This window comes from Mustela erminea, chromosome 5 (assembly GCF_009829155.1).
Source record: "Mustela erminea isolate mMusErm1 chromosome 5, mMusErm1.Pri, whole genome shotgun sequence".
In the NCBI taxonomy this organism is placed as follows: Eukaryota; Metazoa; Chordata; class Mammalia; order Carnivora; family Mustelidae; genus Mustela; species Mustela erminea.
In genome coordinates, this window is record NC_045618.1 from 43,517,006 (window position 1) to 43,532,143 (window position 15,138).

Genomic DNA, 15,138 nt, shown 5'->3' on the forward strand with positions numbered 1-15,138 from the left:
GTATATATGGACCATAAGATACCTTAGAATAAACCTAACCAAAGAGGTAAAGGATCTAGACTCGAGGAACTACACTACAGAACACTTATGAAAGAAACTGAAGAAGATACAAAAGATGGAAAAACATTCCATGCTTATAGATCAGAAAAATAAACATTGTTAAAATGTCTATGCTGCCCAGAGCAATCTATACTTACAATGCCATTCCAATCAAAATACCACCCACATTTTTCAAAGTGCTGGAACAAACAATCCTAAAATTTGTATGGAACCAGAGAAGACCTCAAATTGCCAAGGAAATGTTGAAAAAGAAAAACAAAGCTGGGGGGCATCCTGCTGCTTGATTTCAAGCTTTATTACAAAGCTGTGATCACCAAGACAGCATTGTACTGGCACAAAAACAGACACACAGACCAATGGAACAGAGTAGAAAGCCCAGATATGGACCCTCATCATTATGGTCAAATAATCTTCAACAGAGCAGGAAAAAATATCCAGTGGAAAAAAGACAGTCTGTTCAATAAATGGTGCTGGGAAAATTGGACAGCTATATGTAGAAGAATGAACCCTGACCATTCTCTTACACCATACACAAAGATAAACCCAAATGGATGAAAAACCTCATTGTGAGATAGGAATCCATCAAAATCCTAGAAGAGAACATAGGCAGTAATCTCTTCAACATCGGCTACTTCTTTCAAGACATGTCTCCAAAGGCGAGGGGAAAAAAAGTGAAAATGAACTTTTGGGTCTTCATCAAGATAAAAAGCTTCTACACAGCAAAGGAAATAGTCAACAAAAAGAGGCAACCCATGGAATGGGGAGAAAATATTCATTTGCAAAAGACACTACAAAGGGCTGATATCCAAGATATATAAGAAATTTCTCAAAGTCAACACCAAAAAACAGATAATCAAGTCAAAAAAAAAAAAAATGGGCAGAAGATATTAACAGACACTACACCAGAAGACATACAAATGGCTAACAGACACATGAAAAAATGTTCATCATCATTACCCGTCAGGGAAATTCAAATCAAAAACCACACTGAAATACCACGCTATACCAGTTAGAACAGCAAAAATTAATAAGGCAAGAAACAACAGAAAGGATGTGGAGAAAGGGGAACCCTCTTACACTGTTGGTGGGAATGCAAGTTGGTGCAGCCACTTTAGAAAACAGTGTGGAGATTCCTCAAAAAATTAAAAATAGAGCTACTCTACGGCCTGGCAAATGCCTTACTGGATATTTACCCCAAAGATACAGATGTAGTGAAAAGAAGAGCCATATGTACCCCAGTGTTCATAGCAGCAATGTCCACAATCACCAAACTGTGGAAAGAGCCAAGATGTCCTTCAACAGAAGAATGGATAAAGAGGAGGTTCTAATTTAACTGAGTTCATTCATTCAGAAAATAACTGCTGAGCTACTTTGTATCTGTGTGGAAGTAACCACGTATGAATAAAAAAAAAAGAGAGAGAGAGTGAGAGCAAGCCTATAAAATGGTGAAGCTCCACATTCTTTTAAAAAATCAAATAAATAATTATTGCAAAGAAAGCCACAAGAATATGGAAATAACAGCATGATCATGTTTCTAGAAAGTCGGCATGATCAACAATGTCAAATGAGATAAACTAAATTAGTTTTTTGAGCAGCCAGGGTGTAACTAATGAACTTGTAAGGAAAAATTTCAGAGGAGTAGCAGAGTCAATGGGCAAGGAACCAGCAGGGGTGGGGGAAACAATGATAGTAAAGGTAGAGAATTCTCTCAAAAAGTTGAGTTGAAAAGAAGAGAAAAAGAAGGTAGCAGTTAGATGGGGCCTAGGTGGAGTGGGAGAAGGTTCAGGAGGGCCTTTTTAGTTTGGTTGTAAAAGGCAGACCTGAATGTGTTTAAGTTTAGCTTACAGGAAGGAGTGGTAGAAGAGAAAAGTGGGAGGGAAGGGAGCTGAAGATTTAGAGAAGAGAAGGAAATTGATGGAAAGAAAGAAGGAAGGGAGGAAAAGAGGCAGAGAGAAAGGGAGGAAAAAAGACTCCCAGGACATGGGGAGGATAGGATCCAGATCAGAGGTGGGAAGATTACCCTACATATGAGTTAGATTGTAATTGCAAAGATGGAAAAAAGGAATGATATGGATACAGAAAGAGATAAGTTTGGGGTTACTGTTGTTATTATAGTCAATGTAGTAGTTGAAGCAGGAAATAACCGAGTCACACATGTACCAAATACTTTACACAAACTATCTCATTTAATCATCGCAAAAATTCTAAAATAAAGGTACTATTTTATGAGTGAATGAATGAAGGTTAGACAGAAGATCACCATGGTAACCAATACAATAATATGTGACAGGTGCTATAATAAAATATAATGGGGAGCATAAAAGAAAGAACGATAAATTCTAAGAGGAAAGTAAAAAAGGAATAAGAAAGACAAGGTAATATCTAACATAAGAATTAAAACCTGAACAGAATCACTGGGGAGACAAAGGGAAGAAAGTAATACAGGCAAAGAAAACAGTATGAAGAGTCTGAGAAAAGATACAGAGAATCAAACAACAATACACACTAAGGAAATTACATATCATTCTTATTATACACTAGGATGCCTCTCTCAGTCAATGAGAGGTACATAACTATTTATTTAATTTTTTATTTTGTTGGCAAGAAGCTCAACATAAACTATTGCGCTCATTTATGACTAATACTGTTAGTCTGGTTTTTCTGAAGCAATTATCTCTAGTCCCTATTATTGTATATTTCTTTTTTTTTTTAATCAAAAACCACTTAAAAATCATTTTGGAAAGAAGCAGAGGATAAACAGTATAATAAACACTAGCTTTGGGGCACCTGAGTGGCTCAATGGGTTAAGCCTCTGCCTTCTGCTCAGGTCATGATCTCAGGGTCCTGGGATCGAGCCCTGCATCTGGCTCTCTGCTTAGCAGGGAGCTTGCTTCCCCCTCTCTCTCTCTGCTTGAGGCTCTGCCTACTTGTGATCTCTCTCTCTCTCTCTGTCAAATAAATAAAGAAAGAAATCTTAAAAAAATAAACAAACACTAGCTTCCTTGACTCCCTTAACTTTGTTTCTCCAGGGTTTGTTTGTTTGTTTGTGCTTTGGTCTTCAATTTGATGGACATCTCTATTTATCTGTTTGGAAATATCATTCTGAAGGCCTTTATGTAATCATGTCCTTTTTCTGTTTCTCTGGTACTCCACTTCTCTCTCATTTCTCTTCCTCTTCTTTCCCTACACTAAGGCGCTCTCCATATAACTATCATTAAGACAAACATGTACCCAGCAAGATTTACTGTTCACTGTCCTTAACCTTAAAACATTTTTCCTACCACTTAGTTGTCCACAGAAAATAGAGGGGAAAATGTCCAACCTGAATGAATGTACATACTATCTACCCTTAAAGATCTTTAGGAGAAAAACCAAACTGTATAATAAAATGAAATATAAATTTTTTAATTTTAACATGTAAAATAAAATATATAACCAAAATAAATGACCTTATATACATCTCAATATAATACTCACACATACACTCACACTCACACACACACACACACACAGAGGTACAAATATACATTTACAAGCTATTTGGAAAGTCTACCTGCCTATACCAAGAATGAGAACATGATCTATAAAAATTTACTTTTCCCTATTTCCCCACTTGTTTTCCCACAGCTTTTAATTCTTTAAAAACGTTTGATATTGGTATTTTGATATTTAAGTTCAAGGACAAATCAAAATAATTAGAGAATGTAATAACAGCATCACAATAAATTCTGAACTTCTAGAAAAACTGTGAAAAAATTATACATAAAAATAAAATAGCTATTTGTATCCATAGTTGATTTTAGGCAATTCACCCTGTGACTTGGGAATATTTAACAAGTTACACAAAAATTATAAATAAGGCCAACATTACCAACAGACTAAGTTCGCCCAGTGTGATACCAAATGACAGAGGCTGCTGTGGATCAGTGACCTAGCAAAAAAGAAAAGGTATCATTAAAATCCACTGATGGGGAGAGTGAATCCATGTTCCACTCTGTACAATGGGCAACATAGGGCAATTAGTTTACAAGTAAGTCACACAACCCAAATGGATTTTTGGGGGGTGGGGAGAAAAGAGAATAACAAGGCTAAGATTATCCATATTTTGCAGGCAGGACATTGACATGGCACTTTCCCAGTGGAACTCTTATTATGAATTAAACTCTTTGCTCACTAACTAGGTTCTTGTCTAAATAGTGGAAAAGAAACAGTTTTCTTTATGTCTATCATTAAAGATGTTCTTCAAAGATAAACAGAACAAGATGTCACAGAGAATAACACGGCAACTAAATTAGTTTTCAAACATTCACGATTTTCACACTTAGAAATGTGAACTGTCTCTTTAAGTCTTTAATACCCTTAACTTTTCAAAATGCTTTGTTAGGAAATGCCCAAGATTCTTATCAATTAATTTCCTCAGACTCTTAACCTATGAAACTTTTGTTCTATTCCTGATCTTCAATTCATAAGTTATACTGACACACCATGGTTATACTGTACCACACTGTGTATAATGTCACTGTTTTACACATCATAAGGATGTTCAAGTCTTATAGAGTATTTTGGGGCCATTACAGAAACCAGGGAAACTCAGGAGAAAGGGAAAAAAACATAATGTTCTAAAGCATCCAGGGTATAGTCACATAGACTCCAGAGCACAGATCCTTCGCAATGTAGCAAAAATGCATGCTCTGGAATAACTGAGAAGCACAAAGGACATTGTGAGCTCAGTTTTTAATATCCTCCTTTATTCCCAAACTCATCTTTTTATACCTACAGACAACTAGCTCAAAATAATGTGCACCAGTTTCAGAAGGATATTTACGAACACACAACCTCACTTGCTAAGGCACTACCCACAAACTACTACTATCATCCAGTGAGTGTCTTTATGATGAATTATTAGTTTCCCCACTCCCCACTTCCTAAACTCTAGTTTTCATTACTCTACATACAATAATTAAGGTGACCACATTGAAAAAGGAGTGATACAAGAAAGATCCCTCTGCACTTTTTAATTTTTTTAGATTATTTTAATATACTTTGTCAATGATACAACTTAAACATAATTGATATATTTGGCCATTCTTATGCCTCTCTGTATTTTTTTTATTAATGAGAGAGATAAGACATACCTTTCTAATTGTACTTGCTCAGTAAAAAAAACTTAGTTTCAGTTCAAACTGAGGTTCTCATTCATCAATAAGCCATAAGTTTTAAGAATAATTCTTTTACTTCCATGATGTGTTGAGTTGATTTATTTTGCTAAGTTTGTTTAAACAAGGGCATTGATGAGTTGGGTTTTTTGACATTTACTTGTTGACAAAATTCAGTTTAATGACTACATAAAATCAAAAGGTAAAGTCAATATAAGATAGAGATAGTTTATCTTGCAAAACTACAAATGTGTCTTATTGAAATTTAAGTTCTATAATGAATTTATCGGGAAAAGAAAATAAATTCTATATATGTCAGTACAGCTTTAATTAAATCCAAATTTTAGAAGAGATGAAATAATATTTCCATCATCTTAGGTAAATAAAAAAATTCAAGCTTATTTTACATATTTTTCAAACTTCAAAATGAAGCAATGTATATTTAGGTTAACTAAAATTAATCAGCAGTTTTTTAATCAACTGACATTAAACTCTGGTTATAAGTGAAGTGTGGTCTCTAAATACAGTTTTGCACATGTATGTAAGTTGTGCAGGTTCAATTCAGTTTGAAGGAATGTAAAGAGAATGGGACCAGCAGTCTACTGACTGGGAGTTTAGCCTCCTCTCTACCAACTACCATAATAATTGACAGTTTCCATCACCACTTGGAACTAATTATATAGTTCCTTAAAGTTGTAACAGTATATGTCTTACAGCATTAAAATTCAAAATAAAAAAATAGAGGACAACTGGAAAATCTGTCATATTACCTTTAGAAAGGAGCATATGGTGGTTTTATATTTGTACATATAAATGCCTAGCGAAAAAGGTGTAACACAGGAAAGAAGATACGGCAGTGTATTCATCAGAAAAAACAAACAAACAAACAAACAAAAAGAACAACCTTGGATTTAAAATCCAGTACAAGCAACCCATATCTAGATAAATCAATAACTATCATAAAATACACATTTAATTACTAACTTTAAATAAATTGTAATTACTTACATCATCTTCATATTTAATGTGAATATCTGTGATTTTTACTTGTACATTTTTAATTACTTGGGTTGCCAACTTTTCCAAAAATGTATCCTTTTTGGCTTCTTTTGGTTTATCTATAAAAAATAGAAAAATACAAGGTCAAAAGTTGAAATTCTCGCATACTTCATAATCAAATGACCAAAGGATAGCTAAGGCACTACTCAATAGAAAGGACAGCCTATTCTGGTGTCCTTGTTTTATTTTAGATTTATTTTAGATTTTAATATGCAATTTCAAACTTAAAATTTATTTTTGAAGTTACATTGTATCTAACATTCATTTTACCTTCGAAGACAGATATCAAGTGGCGATGTGCATAAATAACACATGGCATAAAAACTACTTTTACCTACCTTTCGAGCGATCAAGACCTTTAAAACGTTTCTTAAAATGTTTTTTGTGCTTTTTACGTTTACGTCCTTCTCAGTGGAAGCATTTTAGTGAGAAAAGGATAAAATTCAAGTTAGCAGACTAGAGGACAGAAAAGAAAACAAGAGAATCTTCCTGACAGCAAATTTTGGTACAATTCACTTTACTTTATTCTAAACGGACCTGCTATTTCAATACAAACAGAAATTCACAAACCTTCTTTAGAATAACCTCCTTTAATTTAGCAAATAACTTGGCAAGTACAGTTATACAAAAATTAGGCAAAATATCCATATATAAAGCCCTTTATAATATTTATGACTTTTCACAATACAAAGTTTAATTTTAATTTCAATGTTATCAAAATATTGGAAATGTAATAATGACAGAATATAAAACTTTCAGGGGAGGTTTTCTTAAGTATATGGTAGGGACACAGGAACACAAATGAGATGAATGGGTAGATTGCTGACAGATAACTTCCTCTGGATGACACACCTCACAAGCAAAATCCTTTCATGAGTCAAGGATACAAAGAACACCAAAGGGACAAAAAATGTACAGTGAACTGTACTTTGAAATTGGCTTAATAATTAATTTCTTTAAAACCTCATCCTCTTTTACTTGGCACTGCCTCACATTCATGGCATTAACCAGTACCCACTTATCCAAGTTACAAACCTTTACATTTCACTTCCTACTAGACATCATCTCTAGTCTGCACTCAAGGTGGTCTCTGTATGGTCTGCCCTGTCTCCAGTCTCCATTCTACCTCCTATTAAACATTCTTCTATGGCGCCACCAGATTGATACCGTCTAGAATACCATTCACTGGGGCACCTGGATGGCTCAGTGGGTTAAAGACTCTGCTTTCAGCTCAGGTCATGATCCCAGGGTCCTGGGATTGAGCCCCACATCAGACTCTGCTCAGCAGGGAGCCTGCTTCCACCTCTCTCTCTGCCTGTCTCTCAGCCTACTTGTGATCTCTATCAAATAAATAAATAAAATCTTTAAAAATAAAAAATAAAAATAAAGTACCCTTCACAGCCTGTTAATCCCCTGCTCAAAACTCGTTCTCTGCAGCCTGGCAGATAAAATGAAAAAGTGTTTGCATGACACAAAGGTCCTTTCATGACCTAACCCCTAACTCCCTGTGTCATTCTGTATCTCCTACTCATCCTTGCACCGGACACTTCAGAAACACTATTCGTAATTTCCAAAACAAGCCTAACTTTCTAATGGCTAATGCGCCTCTCTATATACATAGATCATTCTCTGAACTTCAGCTGCTTTCCTTGAAGTTCTTCACCAGGCAAACTCCTAGGAGGCCCCCCAAATCTCAGGTCCACTAGGGCCTGTCTGAAGCTTTCTTCAACTACATCAAGCAGCTCCAGGGCCATCTACCTCTGCACTTTATATAGACTTCCATTAAGCAGTGATTATACCAAAACAGAAATGTACAACTGTCTTGTCACCAGGCAGGAGGCTTCATTAGGACAAGAATGATCCAATACATGGGCACAAAGTACATGATATGCATCTGTTCAAATCAAAGAATCCACATCTGAACATTATAATAAAATATATAAGTTCAGTTCATGTTACATACGTAGTATTTGATAGAATATAAATGAAATTTGGCTTGAAATTCTAAATTGTTCTCCCTTGATATTTTAAAGTAAATTGTCCTGCCACTATAAAACTAAGAACCAAATCCCTGATTTCAAGAATAAAACCCTGGGTTTCAAGTAGAAAATATTTAATAAATACATAAAGAATCTGGATTTTGCTATTACCAGTATTTCTTGCCATAATGATGGTCCCTAAGTCTTTTTCATGCATAAATTATACATTTGGAGAAAGACTTGAGTTTTCAAAGAAATATCACTTGAAAAGAAACAAGAAAACCAGAAAAGCCCTAAAACCATTCCACTTGCCTAGAACAGCTTTCAGAAACAGGTCCAGCTGCCTGGGTTTAGATTCTACCATAACTCACTCTTCTTACCTGACCTTCTATTATGTTCCTGGCTTCACAACTGTTTTAGCCCCTAGTTCCATCTTTGATCTCACTGTTAGATGTACCATGTTTAAAACTCTCCAAGTAGTTTCAAAATCTACTGACACAAGGTTCTTCAGAGAAAGTTTTATTTAATCTGATGAATACTAAATTTATGACTTTTGTATCACTCTCTAAATTAGTCCTCAAATATTTTGGTCTCATGATACCTTTAACACACTTAACTTGAGAACCCTAAAAACTTTTTTATTAGTGTGGGTTACAATTATTGATATCTACCATATTGGAAATCAAAATGGAGAAATTTTTTAAATATTTATTAATTCATAATTTTAAAACATTATGTAAAAAATAAAATTAAAAAGTGATAGCACTAATAACACATATTTATGAATATAACCACATTTCTAAACAAAACTTTGTGGTAAAAATATTAGCATTGTTTTACATTCTTACAAATCTCTTTAACATCTGGCTTGGCAGAAGACAGCTAGATTCACCTATCTCCTTCTGCCTTTGGGCTACTGAAATGTTGTTTACATTTAAGCACATGAAGAAAATATGACCTAATCACAGATATGTAATAAAATAGGAGGAACATCCTCATGATCTTTTCATGTAATTATGGATACTACACCCAAACTCAACACGTGGTAATTTCTTAAAGGTTAGTTGCATTTTGGAATCTGAGACTCTATCAATAATTTTTTCACATGAATTAAAATCAACTCGTCTGCCTTACACTTTAAATGGACTTTGACACATATCTGATTTTTTATTATACATTGGTAACATGAAAATATTGCTTCATTGAATTATGCAGATCATCTCAATGTTGACTGATTTCATTATTTAATATCAAAAATCACATTTGTTAGTATCACCACCGATATCATCAGCAAAGTCTTTAAGTACTAGGAAGCTGCCAAGCTCCAGGTGGCAAATAAAGTTTTCCAAAATTCCAATTTTTGCTCAAAGCTAAAAAATCTTATCATTGGCAATAAACATCATCAGCTGTTTTTTCTTGAAGTTGTTTTGTTGAAGTATCTACTAAACACCCAAGTCTGAATAATAGTCTGTCAATCACTCTTCCATGTCAAGTGGTTTTCCAGGAAAAAAGCTACTTGTTCAGGTGACAATTCAAACAATGCACAGGTATTTTTCCTTGAGACAATTATCCTTATTAAGTGCTTAATACTTATTTCCTTCTTTGTCACACAAAATATTAAAGACATATACTCAAGAGCTTAAGTTTATTAAAACTAAATTTTTCCTAGTCCACCAAGAACATTATTGTTTTTTAAGATTTTATTTATTTGATAGATCACAAGCAGGCAGAGAGGCAGGCGGAGGGTTGGGGGAAGCACGCTCTCCGCTGAGCAAAGAGCTCAACGCGGGGCTCGATCCCAGGACCCTGGGATCATGACCTGAGCCAAAGCCAGCGGCTTAACCCGCTGAGCCACCCAGGTGCCCCCACCAAGAATTTTCTTAAGTGAAACTAGTGCTCTTTTTCTTTTGTTTCATCTTATTTTTTACTGTGACTACACAGTAGTGAACAATGCAATGGCTGGCTCCTAGGGAAGTTAGGTGCCACTGCCCTGATTCATGCTAAGACAGCCACAATTTTAGCTAACGTTGCTTCTGCACCATCAGCACCAGTGGTGGCACAGTGAAAAATCACATATTATTTTAGTATTATGGAAATAGTTTTGACTTTTTGAGAAACATGCTCTGGGATAATTTTTTTAAATGACATAAAATAAGGAATGAACATATGCTTAGAAAGTAAAAAGATGAAATGATCATGAGTCTACATTAAGTCCTAGCCAAATGAATCAAAATATCATCAACAAAATTAACTATACTCATTTCAGAATTTCCAGTATTCTAGGCCTAGTTTTTTATCCAGGTTAATGCAGTGTTTTTAAAAAAGAAACTCTGAATCAATTGGATTATCCTTTATAGTGACCACTGTCTGTTTTGGGGATTTGGGGGGGTACGGGGGAGGAGTTGTTTGTTTTTATCACCAATGTTATCCAGTGATTTTTGTTATGACTTGAATGGGCCACTGGAATTCATATGTACCCTAGAGGCAGATTACTCCTAGGAGAATCAGAAAACACTGCCCTGGCACACTGCAGGAAGTTGGTCTAATTATAACAAAATTGAACAGCAAGCCATGAGTATTTCCAGACTTTTATATTAAATAAAGTAATTGTGAGACAAATTAACATGGTAAGTTACACTTGCTAAAGGGGCAAATTTTATTAAAAGAGAAATGCCTTTCAGGGTAGTTTCACTCAATGCTATGAAATTTTCCATGCAAATTCTTCTTCCATCGGTCAAAAGGACCAAAATATTAAAGAAGCTTCCAGCTGAAGAAGTAATTCCAACATAATGTTATTGTTTACATTTCTAACACAGACCTCACTTGCCACTAAATTAAAACAAATTTTAAGTATGACTAGGTTAATATAAAGTTCTATAAAGTTATAGAAAATATATCAAATTATTTTATATATCAGAATTATTTTTAATGTACTTGTATGTATTAAATTCCCTATGATATTAAAAATCCTATTATAAATCTTAAAGCACTCAGCCCTCAAATCTGCCTTTTGAGAAGCCTCAAATTTCACTATGCTACTGTAAGACAATAGTCAACATGTGCCTCTGGAATTCCTATAGAGATAAGCAAATCAGGAAGGATTGAAGAACCCCAGAGGAGCACTTCTTATCAAGGCTCTAAATAAAGTCTCACTCACTAAAAATGGTTCCATTTTATTGCTTTTTACAAGTGTGAAAACCACTGCTACAGAGAGGAATTAAATATAATTGAGAAACTACCACACTCTAGAACCAAAGTCAGAAAGGCAGCCTGGATTTGAAAGTTATCTATAGATCAAACTATAAGCTCCACAAGGGCAGTAGATCATACTTGCTTCACCCCATGAACATTAGGCATCCAGCACAGGGCTTTCCACAAGACGACATTAAATATTTAGTGAATGAACAAATGGCTACAGAACACTGGGAAACAGAAATGATGGTAAAGGAGAAAAACATGAATTACATTTCCATATTTTCTTTTAAAAAATGGTATATTATCAAATGGGCTCCATTAAAAGCTCAAGAATGGATAAGAATATAATTTTTTATATAGCTAGATATAATGAACCATGCATACCCACCAGGCTTGATGTCCTTGTAAACAAAGCTTTCCAAGCCATATATGAACTCCCCTGAATGTGCGCCTGCATCCGCATGGCAGCAATAACCAGAATGCAAAGCATTTAAGAGACACCTTAATTTCACATGTAAAACATGTCTAAACTTAATTCAAAGAATTAGAAATCATGTAACAGACAGGAAAAATGTGGTGACAACAAAACCATCTATTTCTAAGGAAACATTCACAGTGAAACCATTTCCAGTAGTTCAACATACAAACTTTATTATATTACAACAAAATTTCCTAATAATTGAAATTATAACAATTAACAATTTCAAATTAAGCAAGGCAGACAAATACCAATTATGGCCAATGTCTCAATAAATTAGTTGAAATTTTCAAACAGTGCAAAAGTCTGCTATTTTGGTTCCCTTTTCGCTCACTGTTTTGCCCATTTGCAGAATGAAATATTGCTGTGATAGTTATTCTAACCTCAGAGTTAATTTTAGTCTGATTTTTTCCCTTTAGATACACTGTTTGAATCCTTTCTATCCATTCTTATTAGTGATGGCTACATAGCACTGTCCTCTATTTCCCGCCTCATATATAGTCCAGAAACGAAGGTAAATTTAACCTTCCTAAAAACACAGCTTTGATGACACCACCCCCTAGGTTTTTAAAGAAAGAAAAAGAAAATCTTACTACTAACTCTCTCACTGGTTACAGATGGAAAGTCCACCATGACACAACTAAAAATATAGGATCTACGTACAGCCAGAGTAGGTTCGAATTAGAGCTCTAACATTTTCTAGCTGTGTGACTTAGGACAAGTTATGTAACTTGCAGCCTTCTCAACTGTAAAATGGGAACAATAATAGCCTTATAGAATTATGACTATTAAATGAGTCAATACATCTAAAGTATTTTAAAGAGTGGCAATTAGTAAATGCTCAATAAGTATTAGCTACTATCATTGTTATAACCATCACCACTGTCACCATCATGGCATTCAAATCTCTTAAAATTGACCTAAAGCGAGCTTTCCAACTTAACAACTAACTACATTCCATTGACTCCCAAATTCTGAGCTGTTCCCCATACATGTTCTATTCTTCCCTCTCTTTACTGTCTCCTCTACCTAGAAAACCCTCTCTCCTTTTCTGCACTCACCTTTTAGATATAGCTGAAATATTTATCTTCACAGTGTCTGCCCTGATATCTTTGGCTTAATGTAGTATGTTTGTTCTGAACTCCCTTACCATTCTTGTCTGTACCTCTTTGATGAGACTCAACATATTTTCCTGTTTATGATTGATTATGCACATTTCTTAATTTTGCAACTAAAATGTAAGGTTTTTGACAGCAGGATTCACAGATTTTCTGATTTTTCTGTTTCCAACATTGTGTTGAGCAGATTGGCATCAGAGTTCTCAAAAGTACCTGGTAACTAAACAATATTGCCTTCAATTCTAATTTTAAACCTAGCATTCTATCCCCAGCCAAATAAAACAAGTGCTTAAGTAAAAAAAAAAAAAAAAAAAGACTTTCAGACTTGAAAGGATTTTAACAATTATATCCAATGTATCCTTTCTTAAAAGCTACTAGATACACTTAAGCAAAGCAAAGTAACAAACTAATGAACAAAACTCAAAGGACCCAGAAAACAGTGAATTAAACACAGAAAACAGATGAAGACCAATTCTAGGATGACAACTGTGCATGCAGCAGGACTGAAAAAACCATTTCAAAGCAAGATCTCCAAGAGAAAAATGGGTCCAAGAAGGAGAACAATAGGTGGATGGGGCAATTAGAAAGTAATGCTGATAGTCATGTAACAGATTTCACGTAGCAAGTGTAAAGAATTAAAGATAAATTTACACAGAAAACAAAGCAAATGAAAAAGTATTTACAAATTCAAGAAAAACAAAAGGTTGTATAAGAAAGAAAATATAATCATAGTACATTTGACCTACACAGTGAATTACACTGTCATAGTAATTAAATTTTGACAATACCCAAAATTATGACAATACCCAAAAATTATGATATGACCATATTATGAGGAGAAGGAGGGGAATTTAGACTGAAAGGAGATGGTAAGAGAAGTAAACTTCCTGACTACCATAACAGAAAAGCTGAGATAATACCTTACATTAATAGATTAGATAATGACAAACATTAGTATATTTAAAATCATGGCTCCCTTTAAGGAATGGGTCTAAAGGGTAAAGAAGAGTGGGTAAAGAATAGTGGAATAGGAGACTGACATTTTTCATCAGAAGTCTTTTTGGCAAAACTATTTGATTTTAAAGTGTGTGTATATATCATTTAGATAAAATTAACTATTGTAAATACAGAATATACAGGATTTGGGAAACTTTGGCCTCACTAGGAATTTCATCTCTCCCTTTACTTTATAATAGCCCTTCCAGGAAAATAAACTCACTACAGTAAGATAAAAGGAGAGAAACATCAAGAAGTTTATTTTTACTGTTGGGCCAAATGTTTAAAAATGAACTCATTTATATCTCAGTTTTATTTTTTCCCACGATTGTGGGCAGCACTGTATTTTACCAAATGAAACATATCAAGTAAAAATGCTTTTTTAAAGCAGATTAGCATGAGGACTTTGTTTCCAATTTTATCATCTGCTGCTTGGGGTTGAATCACTTTCCTTACCTCTCTGAGTCTCTATACATGTGCGATGGTACCTTTGTGCTTTTAAAACCAAGAAATAAGTAGAAAAATAATAAGCCTCAAAATAAAGTATGGTATTAAGTAATAATTATTAATAATGGTGGAATGCAAAGCATCTAAAGACCAGGGTGTCTTTTATTATTCGCATGAATAAATGTGACTGAATAAAATGTGACTGATACTCACAGAAACTAGAAAAATAATTATACTCAGTCAAGATAATTAAATGTATTGCAATTAAAAAACCCAATAGCAACATATATCCCAATTTTCCCATATTCCCCAATTCATCTCTTTAATTTTTTTAAAATACTGTTTTTAAGTAATCTCTACACACAACCTGGGGCTTGAATCCATAACCCCAAGATCAAGAGTCACATGTTCTACCAATTTAGCCAGCCAGGCACCCAGAATTCTCTTTAATACTCAAAACATTTTTCTGAAAAAATCTAAGACAGTAATGTTAAAACTGAGTATACTTTCTGAATTTAAGTTCTATCCCACCAAAACCTAAATTTTATCATCCAAGAAGCTATTATTATATACTATATAAGCCTAATAGACCTACTTACACATGGTGCCACAGACATTCAGACCCTATATATCAAGTCATCCTTAATAGC

The 15,138-nt window shown here is 34.3% G+C and overlaps 1 protein-coding gene across 3 annotated transcripts in view; it reads right to left on the minus strand.

Annotated features, from left to right (window-relative positions):
* Positions 1-15,138, minus strand: part of VPS13C (vacuolar protein sorting 13 homolog C) — a 188,236-nt gene that overhangs the window by 149,395 nt on the left and 23,703 nt on the right. For 2 of the 3 annotated variants that reach the window (XM_032342735.1, XM_032342738.1), the window contains exons 6-9: positions 11,838-11,900; positions 6,614-6,679; positions 6,225-6,334; positions 3,932-3,991 (exon numbers count right to left, since the gene is read on the minus strand). In XM_032342735.1, the coding sequence (XP_032198626.1) occupies positions 3,932-3,991; positions 6,225-6,334; positions 6,614-6,679; positions 11,838-11,900 (299 nt within the window). The remainder of the gene's footprint in view (positions 1-3,931; positions 3,992-6,224; positions 6,335-6,613; positions 6,680-11,837; positions 11,901-15,138) is intronic. The other variant, XM_032342736.1, reaches the window with a different exon arrangement.